At 46.6% G+C, this 17,021-nt stretch overlaps 2 protein-coding genes across 2 annotated transcripts in view; one reads left to right on the top strand and one right to left on the bottom strand.

Annotated features, from left to right (window-relative positions):
• Positions 1-17,021, top strand: part of LOC129385601 (probable chitinase 2) — a 198,438-nt gene that overhangs the window by 147,686 nt on the left and 33,731 nt on the right. The window lies entirely within an intron of this gene.
• Positions 10,538-12,463, bottom strand: LOC140219339 (sulfotransferase 1C4-like). Its single transcript, XM_072289113.1, has one exon. It carries the CDS (start codon positions 11,768-11,770, stop codon positions 10,631-10,633), a length of 1,140 nt encoding a protein of 379 aa, XP_072145214.1. The 5' UTR covers positions 11,771-12,463; the 3' UTR covers positions 10,538-10,630.

The following is a 17,021-nucleotide window of genomic DNA, read 5'->3' as shown; positions in this document are numbered from 1 at the left end:
TTGGGCCCATTGTTTGGAATCGAAATTTGAATGCAGCTGACATTTAATTCTCCAATACTACATTATCGCAGGAAACGTGAACATTTGTACAGCAAGTGAGAGGAGCTTAAAATGCAGTTTCTGTTTCGGTACATCCTTGGCGGCTTGCATTGAATGCATGCTCTTCTGTTGTGCAACTCAGCTTCCTGCTATTCTTGCACTGGTTATAAAAATGTTTGTAATCTTTGAAAATTAACGTAAAGTACATAGTCATTTTGACTCTCCTTCGCCGCATGCATGCATGCATGGATTACTGCCATTTTGTCGATTCTCTGCTAAATACAAGATTATTATTAAGTCTTGTTAAATGAGCTTTAAAGGCAAACAACGAGCAAGCTGAAGTTATAAATGAGTGCTTGAGCACGTCGAACACGTCAATATTAACACGAACTGAGCTTGAGTAATCGAGAAATTGAAGTAACTGCAGGACACGATTAAGGACTTCCGCCGGAACATTCAAGTAGTGGCCCGATGACGAAGGCTCTCATCATTTTAATTCTCTCATTAGTGCTCGACCACTTGTAATCAACATACCATCGCATTGCATTGTAAGAGAGATGAAAATGCAACTTGTCGAGTTGTATTTGATGAAAGAAAAGTCTAATTGACTTCACCCTTGGCAACGACGTGGGCGGTAGAAAGGTGTCGATGTTTTTTCACTCTGCGCTGCCGCACTTTTGCCCTTCAGTAGTTTCGTTATCTCGTAGTGCTGCGCTGATTTTCTTGGGTCGCGAAACTCGCACAAAGCGCGAGTAGCAGAGAATGCGACGTCGATGCAGCGTCGCGGGATTCCAGAACGGTGCACGTCACCTGATCAGGAGCAACCGCAGCGACAAATCCAGCGATCTGTCTTGACTCTCTTTGTCCATGACTGCGCGTTTACGTGTTTCGCAGAAAGTCGTAGCGTTTTCTGTAGGATGCCGTATGACTCACAGATGGCAGTAAAGGGCGGTGATTGCGCATGCAACGTCAGCACTTCTCGGTTGGGTGGTGAGAGAGTTGAATGATTCTAAAGTATGCGGGCAATTCATACGCAATTTTCTCGTCAACCAAGTCCTTTCCAGGCTGGGAGGCTTCTGGAATGATATTGTGATAGCCTGCGTCGAGTAAGAAATAGCCTTTGTTTCTCTCTAAAAAAGGTACGCCACTAAAACTGACAGCGCGGTGACAGTTTTGTTGTGTGGCTTCAAGCAGGCTTTTTTTTTACACGGTAATATTAAAACTGTAAAAATTTTAGCAAGGATATTTTTATATGACTGTGTGCATACGAATCACGCAAATCATTTTAAATTATTTACAGTGCCAGGCCTAATATGTTCTTTTCTTGTGAAAATATTGGCAGCAACTCGCCATCGAGATAACAACACCATCCAAAATGGCGCATTGTATTAGCCGCCAGCAACTCAGTTTTATGGCGCCCCGAGTCTAGCGACTGAAATATTACACCTGATCCTCTTGCTATGCTCTGGTTTCCATTCGCATTTGTAACAGTTAACCACATTAACAATTCACAAGAATTCACTTGCGAGCTACAATTACTTTTGCGTATTGGTGTATTCACATAATAGATGGGCACCCCAGGAACAGCTAAAGCTGTTGACGCAACGACCAACCGCAGTCGCAACCAAAGTGATGCAATTATGCGCGTAATAACAGGAGCCGTATAACGTAACACAATTCGAATATATTTTATTCCAATCTCCTGACGTCGAACTTACGTAACTGCCGCCGTATGCTTTGGGCGGTGACCCACAGCGTTGCCTCAACATCCCAATCAATCGCCCTCTTAGCTAAGAGTTTGCTTTCAAATTGAATAACATATCCTACACTGAGCGGTTTTTCTGATCTAATTGGCTGAAAAAAGGCAAGGAGCAAGCTCAACTGGTGAGGGTATCGATGGGGACAAGCCAGCGCAGTGAAAATAGAAAACTGTTTGAAGAGGGAGGTGCCGGCGTCTGGGATTGGTCGGCTTTCCCTTACTTAGCTTGCGATGACTTGTCTGAAATCGCGGTGGCATGGAACGCGCAGTTAAAAATTCCGCTAAAACGGATCCTCAGCAAAGAAGAGTTGGAAGAGCGATGTAGTAAACTTTTTGAAAGTGCTTGATAACGTTATACGGCCACGCAAAATGTTTTGTTGAACGCAAATAGGCCCATGATCTTATGCATGTGCGAGTAGCCAGTGGCTGAGCGATCGGTGGCAGACATCTCTTATTCGTTTCAGAATGGGGTAGCGTGCGGCTATTCACAGAAAAATTTGCAATTTTATTCGGCATATTAATGCATCCTTAACGCGTACACGTCACTTTGACGCAATAAGTTTTCGCGGTTTTGTGACGTCGAGTGACAGACAGGTGAGGTGGGTGCAGCCTGAAACCTCTTGATCAATAGCAGAGGGTTAATGGCGAAAAAGCGTCGAGTCAGAAATAATTACTTTTCTGTTGTTCGGTCGAATCATGCATAATCAGTCTGTACGCATAATGTCAGATTGGAAGCTATCATGGTTGTCGTGACCCGTCGCATGATACACAGGTGAAGTGGGAGTGATCCCAAAAAGTTTTTGACCAGTCGTGGAGGGCTGATTTCACAATTAGAATAGAAAAGCTTGGAATAGATTTGCATTAGAGCGCCCCAGTTGTATAGTGCGGCATCATATGAGCGCTTAAGATTTTCTTTCCTGTTGCTGAGTGCTTTTAGGCCAGCCGGTTGATGTAACGAGGTATCACATGTATTGAGGAATCATCAGTATATCGCAATCAAGAATCGCTAAAGCACGGCGTTCATAGTGTCGCAGCCACCACTTTATCTGTTTAAAACGACGCCATATGTGTTTTGGGAAGTGCATGAACCACAATGCGGCAATAAAATTGGAAATGTTGTGAAGACTGGAGGGCGGAACGCTTACACATCTTGCTCTCGAAGCGGACAGTTGCTGATTTTAAAGCAGCGCCATGCCTACAACGCATAGCCGAAAGCCTCTCCACCATCGGAAAATGCATACCACCATTTACCAACGCGTTAAAGCCAGCGAACAAACAGACCTTAATGAATATGTGAGCCGTTGGTGCATGAGAGAGAGAGAGTGAGAACCCTTTAAGGAAAGGCAGAGATTTTAGCCGTCGTACAGACATCGCTGACATGCTACTCGGCGTTAGGAGGGCGTTAGGAGGGGAGAGAAAGAGAGAAGGAGAGATGCGCAAAAAAAACTAAGCTAAAAAAACATGGGCACTGTGTTTTTTTTACTCATGGGCAACGGCGTGCTGTGGTAATAGGTCTATTCGATTCAGCCAAGTTTCTCTGCACCTTCTGCACCTATTCACGGTGCGCTGCACCTAGACCCTCGATTCCCCGAGGTGCAGCAGTGCACCCTGCACCCCCTTGCTCGATTGAACGGGGTGCAAGGCAAGGTGCCGCCGTGGTGCACTGCACCCTTGAACCTTGCAGCGAGTGGGTGCAGCCCGGCACCCCCTGCACTTTTTCGCTTGAGGTGCCGTGCACCTTTTTCTGAATCGAACAAACCTAATGTCCTTCAGTGTATGCACCATCCTACAATGAGGTGACAGAATTCGCTGCATGAAAGGCACATGTGGGTGACAAAGTTTGTCGAATTGACCAATGATTTGGAAGTATGTGAATAAAAAGTTCATCACACGCCATTGTTGTGTCAGACAGGCTGAAAGGCCTAAGACACAGTCAAATGACAAAGGGCTTTTGATAAGTCAATGCATGCAATGCTCATAGAACGCACGCTCGTCGACATACGCTCGACACTTAAACAGGATATGATCCACGCTTTCATTTGAGCCACATTTGTTGCATAGGGGACTTGTCACTTGACACAAGCGGTACAGTAATCCGTTTCCATAGGCGGTGTTCAGGAGAAGACAATGATACAGATGTTACAAATGGCGAGGAATGTTGGATGGGAGTCTAGATCTAAGATTTTTTGAATGAGTAAAAGAAAGCGTAATTTCAAGTCGGCCAGCTCCACATCCGGGACTTTTCTACAGAAGCAAATCTTTTAGCTAGTTGGGAAGCATGGGATCTAGCGAAATAAATCCGTTTATAGTTTTGGTGCTGAAGACCTTTGCATGCCACTTTATCTGCTTTTCGTTGGCCAGAATATCTCAATGAGCAGGTATCCAATGAAATTTGATACAGTGGCCTGATGCAATGGCCAAGTGATTTAAGTACGCAATGTCGAAAGAAACAGGCTGATGATAGTTTTTTAAACAGACTGCACAGTGTTTGTAGTGTTCCTTTAGAGAAAGGGAAAGTCGCCCATTGATCGCAGTATATAGAGGACAGCTCCTTTGATGCCGCGAAGCTCTGCTGTCGTTGACGACGTCCTCCGCTGCAGCAGATAAGAAAGCATTTGTCTTTTTGAGGTCACATAAAGACCACAGGAGGAAGTCTCCCGAGTGCTTGACGCCTCAGTGTTGATGTGGGTGTACTGAATATCTTTCTCGGCTTAGTAGAGGAGAGTGGTCTGCAGCAGCACGGCGTGTGGCATGCGTCTCTTTGTTCCATTTACACCGGGTACTAACTGGTTTATATCTAGAGGCTAAAGTGTCCAGAGAGGAAAAGCCGGAGGCAGTAATTTCTGTGGCCCAATAAACGGAGAAAGGTGCAAGACTTGCACAGCTTGGCCAAAGCCAGACTCACAGTGGGTTACGTGGACGCGGTACAGTAGTGGTTCTTCCCTTGGAACACATGCCTAAGATGGGCACTGATTGTTTCTTGGCGAGTGATGATATCGGGCGTAGAACGACAGAAAGCTGAGGTAGTTGGTAAGGATTCATAATGCTAAGAAGGGGTGAGGCGTGCAAACACAGACGCAAGAGAAGAGTTGATAGTCGGCTTTCGTGGTGTCCTCTTCTCATTTGTCCGTGTTTGCAAGCTTTACCCCTTCTTAGCATTATGATATCTAGCGGTATACATACTGCTTCCGCTACTGTTCCCGAGGCTGACCAGGCAAATCCGCAGGCAGTTGTTCCGCGTGGCTTCCGGAGTCCTCTTGTTTTCTGGTGATCATCTCTGAAGCACCGGTAGGCAATAGCACATTGTGCCTTCAATATAGGCTTTTTCAAGTAGTACCATTGAGCGGCAGTTTAGGCCCCATCGTGTTCCCGCCATGAATTTGAAAATTTGCAATGTTGCAGCAACCCTCACGCGCAGTTTTTTACCTGAGGTGACCAAGACAGACTTGAGATATTTTTGTCTATCACAATTCCAAGGAATCGCTGAGGCAGTATCTACGGCAGCGGTCGTCCACCAAGAGCGGATATTTGGTCATTTTCTTTCTTGTGAAGGCCATGGCTGTGCTTTCTTCTGGATAGAGGGGAAGACCTCGGGGAGCCAAATACATGGAGAGCTTCAATAATGCTTTTTGAAGTCATTGTTGGGTGATATAGCACGAACTTGATGCGCCCCAGATGCAGATATCACCGGCATAGATTGTGATGTGCACTCGTCGCTGCAGGTCTCTTGTTATGTGTATCAGGGTGAGATTGAATAGGAGCGGGCTGAACACAGCTGCCTGGGGTACGCTCTTCTCGACTGCGTAAGACTGTGCAGGTCCGTTCGGAGTACTCATAATTATTTTCCGCTCTGGTATATAGTTTTCTATGCACTTGTATTGCTTTCCTCAGAGGCTAACGCTAGCCAAAGCTGAGAGAATGGCGTGCTGAAAAACAGAGTCAGAAGTTCTCTTGATATCAAGGAAATCGGCCGTCGCAATGCACCCTGCATGAATATCCTCTTCAAGTAAAGAAACGAGGGCGATGACATTATCAATAGCTGACCTATTTTGGCGGAAGCCGTTCAGTTCTTGGGGAAACTTACCGTGGCTTTCAAGGAACCATGTAATACGTTTGTAGATAACCGCTCCATAAGCTTGCCTACGCAGCTCAGTAGGGCGATGTGGCGGAAAGATGCGTAGCTTGTTGGCTGCTTAAAGGGCTTCAGAATCGGCACGATGTTTGCCAGCTTCCATTCCCTTGGGACCTTACCAGACATCCACGAAGATTTATAATATTCCAGGAGTCGTAAGCAGGAGGTGCGGGGAAAGGTTTGCGATTGCTTCATAGCTTATTTCGTCATGACCCGGAGATGTGTGCCTGTTTGAGTCAGAGATAGCGGTGGTGAGTCCTTCAATTGTGAAAGGCAGATCTAACGCTGGCACTGCCGCCTGTGCGATGCCAGACTGCCTATCTGTGGAGGAAATCGAAGGCCTTAAACCCTCTGGTAGTAGTCCGCAGTATTCATCTGAGATGTTTTTCAGGGAATTTTGCTCATCCAGAGAGAGTGCAGCAAAGGGTGAAGCTGTTGGCGTGGCATGCGCATACCTCCAGGGATCCGCCAAATTTTGTCTACAGGTTGACACACATCCAACGTGGAACAGCAGTCGCGCCATCTTTGCCGACTACGTTTATGCAGGTATCGCCAGATATGACATTGTGCCCGTCGGCAGGCACGGAAGTCTTCGAGGCATTTCGCGCGTAAAACTTTCCTTTCAGCTCGCCTGCGTATGGTACACAATCTTTCAAATTCCTCGTCGATTCGCGGTAAGCTACCTTTCTTGTGGAACTTCGTGTGCATTTCCTCAGACAATGAGCCATTGTCGTGAGTAGTTGCCCAGCCTGCAGCGTCCTTGTATGGATCCCAATCTGTAGATTTTGTAAGGAATTTTCTTGGTGACCATCTTCATACTGAGCGCTGATATAAAAATTGGGCAATGGTCACTGCCGCATGTTTCTAAGTCGCTACACCAGGCAAACTTACGGGCAACTAAACTTTTTACGAAGGTCACGTCAATGCTGCTCATGGTCGTCGCTCCTCTGAGGTAGGTTATACTGCCGCTATTGAGAGGTTCAATTGAACAGTTTGAGAGAATGTCTGCGAGCTTGGCTCCTCATGCACATGTGTTTGAGCTGCCTCAAATTTCACTGGGAGTATTAGTCTTCACAAATAATAGGTGGAGAAGGTGCCGTTGCAATCAAGTCTTCAAGTTTCAGAGCGTCTAGTGGCCTGCCTGGCTCCAGGTATACTCCAATGAGAGTGTACTCTTGTTGGCCTATTAATGTTATGGCACACACATATTCATTGCCACTGTGAGGCGGAATATCAACCACGTAGGCCAGAATCTGCTTGTGAAAGTCGACGAGTAATCTGCTCATCTCTTCCGGTCGCTGTGAATGATGAAAATAGTACCCTTGCCTTCTGAAAAGTTCCTCGACACGCGATTCAGGGATGACTATGAACGGGAAGTGATACGCTGAAAATTTTTACGCTGAAATACGCTGAAAATCTGAAAGTTTTGAGCTAAAACCACGAACGTTCCACTGAAATATGGTGTGTGCGCGAAAAGTGTCGTGGAAGGTCACCTGAGGTGAGGCTTTCGTTTCAGAAGCCATGATTATTACTGTGATGTACTACGGCCCTGTGGAGCGTAAGATGCCGACGTCAATGGCTCCGTTGTTAGGACGGCTTCTACCACTCGTAGACATCTTGATGAGGGGTTGGTGCGGTCAAGAGCATTAAGAGCTGTAAACAACATCGGAATTAGTAAGCGTGTAATGTGTTGTTCGGTGCTTTCTTGTTGCTGCCTTTCGCAGGTCATCCTGTCGTGTTGTGGTGCTTGAGGCTGATGGCGGCTGTGGTTGTTTGGTGGGTCTTGTGCGAAGGTTGCGGTAGCTTTGAAGAAGGCGATGAGGCCGCGGGCTTCCCACGTTTTTTTCGCACTGCATTAGCGCATGTGTTGCCTCATGTCTTTTGGCGTTGCGGTGATTGTTCCTGGGAATGGTTTGTAGTATTCGTAAAAACCGCGTCCGGGTTAGGCGGTGGTTCATGACGCTTGGTAGGTTTCCCTTGTACATGCTCCACCGCACGAGCAAGTCTAGCAGCATTATTTTTAACGCACGCCTCCTTGCTGTAACGACGCCTTGGTCGCATAGATAGTCTTGTAAATCTTCCTTTGAGTAGCTGAGAGGTACATCGTGTATTTTGCCGTAGCTGGCTGTGTATGAATATGGGACACGGGCTTCTACAGCCGCGCCAATTAGTTTAGTTAACGTGAGCAAACAGTTGGTGGCGGGTAGTGTTGACACTGTAACCATCAGGCTGCTGTCCTTGTTAAGGGGATGGCTGAGAACTTTCTCTTGAGCCGACGTTACAAACGCCGATGCCACGATATTAGGGTTAACATTCCATAGGTTTCCTCCTTCTAGGGTAGGCCTGAAGATAACAGTGACACTAGCACCTGTTTTCTTCTTGTAGCATACGAGCGTGAAGGATGCCTGGTCTACCTCCTCTGCCTTTTCGCCCGAAAGCTCTTCGCGTAGTCTCTCGCTTGGAGCACAGTTGTCTGTAGCTGCTACTGCAGGGGCTGCAGCACTAGTAGTTGCCACCGCTGCCATGGATGCAGCGTAGAGTGCGTCTGGCATTGATGTTGCCTGTCGTGGTGGATACGGCGCCGAGCGCCTAGTGAGTCCCTTGATGTGCTTCTCCGGGTAAACGGGGACCTCCAGGTCATACCACGGCAAGTACTGAGCACATAAAAAAGCTTTAAAGGCTATCAGATGGAGAGAAAAACTGAAAATTAGGGAGTGGTCTCAGACAGTCAATTGTCTATTATATCTAAGACGACTGGACGCGCCATCCACACTATCGTGGCGAAAATTCATAGATGTTGCCACTCTCTAAGCAATATGGTGGCGCCCATGAAACTAGGTGTTTACAAAGCGAATAGTGTGTTGTGTGCCTTGTCGTTGTGCAAGGAGCGTGGCGCTATCATGTGTTTTCAAAAATCGTGAGAATGTGTGTGCCGGCTTTGATATCCCACAAAAGAGAAACACAATTCAATTAGATTTTGAGGTAGTCGCTATCCAGCAACAGGATCTCATAGAAAGACACATTTCTTAAGTAATATCTGGTGGGTAGGTTGCAAAACTTCGCACTTTGTAAAAGGAGTTGTTGGTACATTTACAGTATTTACAGCATTTGCAGTACAGCATAAAGCATATAAGCCCATGAGCAAATAATGAAACTTGGAAGCCGATATAGCATCCCGAAAACTTAAACATGTATGATCACTTAACGTATGGGAACTGAATGCGAAACATTAAGACTTCCCTATTATTTGGTTACGTTCATGACACGTGACCTCACACATTGTCATGTGTCCATCACAACACTACCGTATTCCACCTTAATTGAGTTTGATGGAATTTGTGCCAAGCTTAATCCAGTTTAAAGGGGCCGTGACACCAAATTTTCGAGCTTAGACTACGATTGTATGGTAAATCTTGTACATCCCAATGCAAGTTGACGAAAGCTGAGTGTATTCGGTACAGTAAACAACTTGCAGTTGAATTATTTAATGTCGCAGTCGAACAGTAAGTTAGTCTAGCAACACTGAGTGGTGATGAAATAAATAGGCACCCCCGGAAACGCACCTCTCGGGTTAAAATATGCGGTCAGAGCCCAATTGTTTTTTGTGTATACCGATATTGACATTTCGACATACTGACTTTAAAGAACATTTACCCACCTTGCTCTAGTTTGTGTAAAACATAATCCTTCTTAATCTACCTTGCGTTAATCTTTACCAGCCTTAGTCCACCTTGTTCTAATTTGCGCCAACCTTAGTCCAGATTCATTCGATTTATTCCACCTTAATCGACCCTGCTCTAATTTGTACCAAGTACAATTCACGTCAATCCACCTCGCTCTGATTTGTACCAACCTTAATCTCCTTTAATCCACTTTATTTCAGCTTCATTCACTTTAATTCGCCTTAATTCAATTGACTGCACCTTAAGTAATGTTCTTTTAATTTACGTCACCTTACTGCGACGTGACGTGTGCAATGACGCACGGACTAGGCACAACGTTAATCAGCCAGAACCGTGGTGACGCCATGACGTCGCGGTGAGCCTGCTCATTTTACATCCTGGAGACCTGGGCTCCATCCCGCCAAGACCCAACCATACCAAGTTTTCTTTTCAAAACCATTAGTTTACATTGTTTGCAGGAACCTCCCGGTGCAATATAACGTCACTCCGAGCATTTTCTTATGTGTTTTACACAGGGCCGTCGGCCATTTTTGATACTATCGCTTGATCACTACGGATTTTCAGCCTCATAGCACAGGTGATGCTCTCGCTATAATAACGCTGTGTTTAGTGTAGCTGCAAAATGTCATGTCGTGTGGCACACATTGCTTGATCAGCACCGCATCTGCATTCGGCAGAGACGACGTGGCTTGCATAACGCGAGTGAAGCTCTCAGGTGGTTCAGTTGCCATTGAAACACCCGTACGTCAAAAACCCGTACACCCGTACGTCGTACGGCGAGCTCGGCTGGTGTACAGGCATGGCATGGTAATACGCAGAAAAGCGTAGCCGATCAGAGTTAGTACAGCCAGAGTACTGTCCGCATTTTCTGCCATGATGTTGAAATTAGGGATTTAGGACGTCAGAAAATCAGCTCCTCAGAACATCAGTTTTTCTTCTTTACTTCAAGACATAACACGTCGTTTCATACATATTTGCCAGAGATATATGCCAGAGATACCTAAGTTAGCTGCCGATTCATACAACTGCTTCATGAGCCTCTATTCTACACAGTTCATCACAGAGTTCTTTTTCATATACCGCGTTTTCATATCGCATTATCGGGATAGCACTGCCATAGAACGGAATGTCTACGTCCCTCCACAAGTTCATGAAGTCAGACTTTACAGTTGCTTCCGCGATTCTCTGTTTCATCCTTTGAATCTGTTCGGGTGAGAAGTGATTCCTCCAGTCTCCTACTTTCCCGTTGCGGACAAAACTGCCGGTCATGGGTTTCTTCGTAAACTCCATCAGGTTATTAAGTCCCTTCAGTAGCTCCGGTCTAAGAGTCTTCATCTGCGGTGAATTGCTGTAGTCTGGTCTAGGAGCCCGCCGACTACCGCTGATGCTTTGCTTCATGTATTCGACGCTACACTTCTCCAGAATTTTCCGAAGCAGCTCGGGGTTTTCTTTAAGTCTCGTCTGTCTTTCTTCGCCGATGAAGGCGGCAATTCGAAGGACGTGCCGGGCGGTGTCAGCTTTAAGCTCCTCATATGTTAGAAATAGCACATTAGGGTCCTTCCGATGTTTGTACCAGGAGAGCACGTTGTCAAAGTAGTCTCCGAATTCGACGCGTCCGTCCAGGAATAGCTCAAAGAACTCTTCAAAAGTGCCTTCGCTAAAGTTATACGGCGGGTTGTTCCGGGTGTGGTAGTAAAGCGACACGCAGCAGTCATAGGGGTTCCTCATGATGCAGATGTACTTTGCGTTTCGAGAATAAGGAATCAGGTGGAAAGGTAAGTGAGTCTTCAAGGCGCGAGGTTGGGGAGCATACATAGCGGCTTCGGCTCCCTGCATCTCCAGGAAGGGCATTCGCAGTACCTGGTCTAGCGGGTCCTCAGGTTCTTCGGCGTCCATTAAGATGTTGTAGACTATGTGTTGCATCCAAGTGGTACCACATTTTGGGTAGCCGACGATGATTAGGTCACCAGGTGGTGGCTTGTAAGCCAGTGCCGACAGAACTGCGTCGTCGGGAAAGTGTTTCCCCAGGTAAAGTCCGTTGATCATCCGGAAAATCTCCGCCGACATATTTCTCGAGCCGATGCTACTCTGAAAAAGAACGACGTATTTGCTGAGGTTATAATACACTTGACAGTTGCAAAAGTGAATAAACATCATTTACGATTCTACTCTCACGTCTCTTGGAATATTTAGAAGCAGACGACGTACAATGTAATAGAAGTCGGTAACATGCGTTCAGCTCAAAGCCAAGAATTCATTGTTATTGGCACCTACGATAGAAGACATGTACTAGCATTACTACCAAAAACACCCCTCCAGCAGGGGTGACGCTACTTTTGAGGAGGTAATATAGAAGAGCAATATTTTACTAACGTCCGCATAACTTCGTCTTCTGTTTGTGAATCCACAACTGTTGTGTTTTTACGAGTTACCATGTAATCATGATCATGTAATCAGACTATGCATGTCCACTGCAGCGTGGATGTCGTTCCTGCGACTAACATGTGACTTCTGTTTTGAGTTAGTCGAGTGTTTGACATGCGACAAAATACCGTAATGCCATCCCAACATCAAACCTCCTACCACCCTAGAGTGTACTTCTTCCTTCCTTGGCACCCACGTGGAGAAGCCAGAAACCACATACCACTTGCTCGAGGCCACAATGATACAGTAGGCATTTTCGGCAAACATGTGGATTACCTTGGACCCTAACAAAGATGTACCATTGCTGCTCTAATCTGGGGACCACGTTAGATGAAAAATGCCGGAATGGGCGTCTCTTTGTGTGAAAAATTGTAACAAGGACGAGACACAAGCGCCTGTGTCTCGTTCTTGTTACTTTGTGGATGCATGTGTTTGCGCTGTTACAATTTTTAAGTCAAGTATGCACCAACTCGCCCAGAGAGAAGTATTAATGAAGTATATTTGTGGTAGTCGACAGGGGTTTGTCCAAGTAACCGCTTCCTGGTCAACCGAAGCATCGTGCTGCTTACCCTCGAAGCTCCTGAAGCGCTGCTACTTACTGCGCAAAAGAAAAGTGAAATGTGCCTGAACATTTCTATCACTCACACCAAAAACAGCGTCAGCACCCTCAGGGTATTGCTGTGTTAACGTAAACGAGCGCGTAGCATTAGTATCTTAGTGCACACATGCCATGCGCTCATCTGGTATGCCCAATCGGGATAGTAAGATTACGAATGAAGGAACGTGAACTACAGGACAGGGCAAGTGCCCACTGGAAGTCCCCTTAATATCAGCCAAGACGAAAATAAACGTAAAGTATATGGGGTGTAATCGTAAGGTCGTAGGCACGCCCTGGCCTCGACCCGGAGGTGGTGCCACTCATCGCCTAATTTTTCCACTTTTAAGAACCCTAGAGTAGAGGACGCGCATGCTGGTTGTGTGCGTGATCGTGGACCAGTAGGTCCACTGCGACGCAAGAAGCACCTCTGCGGGCCTTCTGTTCAAGGACTTCTCTCACATGGGCAAGATCAATCGCAGGGGATTAGCTGAACGTGTTTCACCTGTGCGCCTCCTGGCTTTTCCAAATGCCTTCTAAAGAAGAACACTCCTATTGCATTCCCCTGCTACTTTCCGTGTAAACTTGAGTCTTAATGAATCGGAAGCAGTTTTCCCCTGACACTCTGATCGCGCAACTCTATTCACATACTTTAGACGACCTCGACTGCATGATTGAAATCCTTGCACACAATCCCCAGTTATGTGCTTCGTTACACAGGCGGCCATTTGTTGGTGGCAAATTTGCACTATCGGTGGCCCTAACTTTCACGACATAAATTACATATTTACCGCGGATATACTGGTGAATAGCCGGACTGAGAACCAGCGGGCGTGTACTTATTGGTTGACCGTGGTTGACCTATTACGAGACAAAGATCAACCCGCAGTACGAGCCAGGGTCATCTCTATGGACTTCTTGACTTATGCATAAGGAAAGGAAATGACGTCCGATATGTAACAAGGCCTGTGAGTCTCCTAATTCCTACACATAGACCAAGGGTCAGACAGTAGAAACCAAGTAATCTTTTTTTTATGCCAGTGTTCGTGTTGATGAGAAGCAGCATTAAGAACTACTTTTGAATTTCCGTGTAGATGCCTTGAGCGCCGAGCTGTGAAATCTGCAGTTAGACCGTCACCGTGGCTCAATTACCAAGTCAGTCGACGGGCGTCACTAATATTTACTAGGTGGAGCTGGGTAGAATCTTCAGGTCGAAGCAGTTATGAATGCCTATTCCTGTTTTCTACATTTTACTCGCAGTTGGCTGGCCACAGCGCATGGTGTCGATGTATGCCAGTGTAAGAAAAAATTAGTGTGCTAGATAAATATGAAGGTAACGATAAAAGAATTGTACTCGAAGCCTACCATAACAATAAACCGGGCCAATAACGCGTCAGTCAACCTTCTTTGACCTACAGTGATAGAAAAACTAAGTATTTTCCAAGTGTGCACCGTGGAATATATGGAAGGTTGCAATAAATTCAGTCGTTATCGCTGAAGAATAAAGTAAATGAAAGAAAAAAGTCATAAGAAAGATAAGAAAGAGGAAAAGGGAAAAGAAAGCATATATCACGCGAAGAAGTGGCATTACTTTGGTGTAAGCATGTGAGCTCACGCCATTTATGTACATATTGTCACGTGCCTCAAGAAAAGGACTGATGACGTTTAATGGGGACAGCTGCTTCTGAAAACCGACGGCGACAGGACCAGGCTATTGAGCGAGAGTGGGTAGCACGCGCACTACTTCCTTCTTGGCCTTACTGTCTCTTCCTTTGCACTGTCCCCACTACTGCCGGTGGTATTTTTTCCTTTCTTCGAAAAGAGAATCGGCTCGATGGTTAAGAAGCGGTGTAAAGGAAACAAAAACGTGGTCAAGGCAGATGCTGGTGCAAAGAACACAGTGACCGCCATAGGAAAGACAAATATAACAGAGGTGAAGCGTGACGTGCGATCTCAAGAAACAGAGGTAGCCGCATTAGTTGCACATATGAGCACAAGTATGAAAAAAATAAATTAAGAAAAAATTATCACGAACGCGTAACATATGGCTTCATGCGGACGACGTGAACGATGTCAGGAATAAGTTGTCTACGCCGTGTGTGAGCTGCACTGTCCGGAACGACTATCGTAGTTCACGTCACTACTTCGGCGAAACACTTTGTATGGGCCAAAATACCGGCTGGGCAATATTTAACTAAGGCCACGGCGTCGAGCAGGAGTCTACACCCACACTTGGTCGCCGGGGTTGTAGTATACGTGTCTGTGGCCGAAGTTATAACGCCGTACATCTGCGTGCCGCTGCTGACCGATGTGCAGCCGCGTAAGCTGGCGAGCTTCCTCAGCGCGCTGGGCAAATTCTTCGGCGTCAGTAGTTAGGCGCTCGTCGTCTTGACACCACAGCGTAACGTCCAGCATCGTCGGAACTTCGCGGCCGTAAAAAAGACGAAATGGTGTAAAGCGCTTTGTTTCTTGTACGGCGGTATTGTACGCGAAGGTCTCGTAAAGCAAGATATGATGGTCGGGTCGTCATGGCAAGCGAAAAGAACATGGTCCCGCAAGACTTGGGATCACCAGCAGGTAGGTTTTGTCATTTGAACGGGCATTCTTCTTGTAAAGCACGTTGTCTCGCAGACAGAAGGACGTCAGTACGCTACACAGATGGCGTGGAATGGCTGTTGCCCGGCCCTCTAAGTGGTCGATACTAGGCCGTATTTCAGCGCAGTCACGCTGCCGTCTTATCAAGTGTGATGCAGTAATGGTACCCAGGAAGCTATCATCGTCCCCTCACTCTCGAATGACAGATTCGACGGGTGCACGCGAGAGTGTGTCAGCGTCTTCGTGCTTGCCGCCGGACTTGTAAACGATAGTGACGTCAAATTCCTGTAGCCGCAAGCTCCAGCTTGCCAGTAGCCCTGAAAGCCGCGTATGTTTGTCAACCAACACATCGCATGGTGGTCAGTCACCACTTTGAAAGGGTGGCCGTGAGATAAGGGCGAAACTTTGTGATCGCCCACAAGCGCGAGACACTTTTTCTGTGGTGCAGCAGTTCGCTTCAGCCCGGGACAGCGAGCGGCTAGCATAAGCTATTACGCTTTCATTGCCGTCCTGACGTTGGAAGAGTACTGCGCCAAGACCGATGTTTCTGGCGTCAGTATGAACGTCGGTGTCCGCGTCGTCGTCAAAGTGGGCGAGGGTGACTGCTGACTGCGTACGTGGTCGTAGTTCAGCGAAAGCCGCCTGTTGCTTATTTGTTCGGGCAAATGGCATGTCATCCCGTGTAAGGCGAATCAGTGGTTACGCTATCTGCGAGAAATTTTCAGTGAAACAGTGATAATACGCATACAAACCTAGGAAACGCAGCACGGCGTTCTTGTCGGCAGGGGGAGGAAAAGCGGTTACCGCGACAAGCTTGTCGGGATTACGCCGGACTCCTTAGCGCTTACGACGTGTCCGAGAAACGTGACCTCCTCATAGCCAAAGTGGCACTTTTGTGGTTTAAGCGTGAAATCAGCCGTTCGGAACGCTCCTAGCACATTCCGCAGGTGATGAAGATGTTGCTCAAACGCTTCAGAAAAGACTACTACGTCAGCGAGATACACGAGACAAGTCTGCCACTTCAGTCCAGCGGGGACAGTATCCATCATTCGTTGGAACGTAGCTGGACACAAGCCGAAAGGGAGCGCTCGAAATTCACAGAGGCGAACAGGAGCGAGGTAGATCTGCAAGATCTCGGCGGAAGAAGGTTCTACTGCGATCAGTGAGGAGCTGCCGGGCTGCGCCACGATGGCGGATGATGGGATGTATGTGTACTTTTGCCGTATGTGGAGTACGCTGTGTTCGACACAGTCCCCTATGCTTTCGAGACTAATTGCGCTCACAATTTCACGTAGCAGCGCTTCGTTATTACGCAATGTTGATCCGTGCTCCTGGCCAACAAGTTTGGCGATTTTCAAAAACCATTTCCTTTGTGTTCGCCTTGAGTTGCTCGTACGTGACAAACAGTACGTCGTCTCAGTGGTCGTACCAAGCGAGAAGATGGTCGAAGTAGCCAGCATAAATCACCTAGGAATACAAAGAGATATGCAGATTAGATGAGGAAGTACCGTTCTTACTCGTCGGAAGTATTTGATCAAAAATGGAACACTACGGGAAAGTTGCTGAAGAGCCTGCTATCCCACCGTAGGAGCTAGACCCACATAGACAACATATTATAAGCACTAATAGAGAGCAAATCATACATTTAAAAGGAAAATAACAAGTCAAAAGCTTTCCGAATCACACAGAGTGAAATACATCAATTGCAATCTATATATATAGAGATAATTGGATAAGAACTGTAGATATATGAGGTACATACAGTATACAAGACAACCCTGTGGACACAACACC

Source organism: Dermacentor andersoni, chromosome 7, assembly GCF_023375885.2.
Source record: "Dermacentor andersoni chromosome 7, qqDerAnde1_hic_scaffold, whole genome shotgun sequence".
NCBI classification, from domain to species: domain Eukaryota; kingdom Metazoa; phylum Arthropoda; class Arachnida; order Ixodida; family Ixodidae; genus Dermacentor; species Dermacentor andersoni.
Note: the sequence above shows the minus strand (reverse complement) of the source record. Positions and strands in the feature narration are given on the sequence as shown.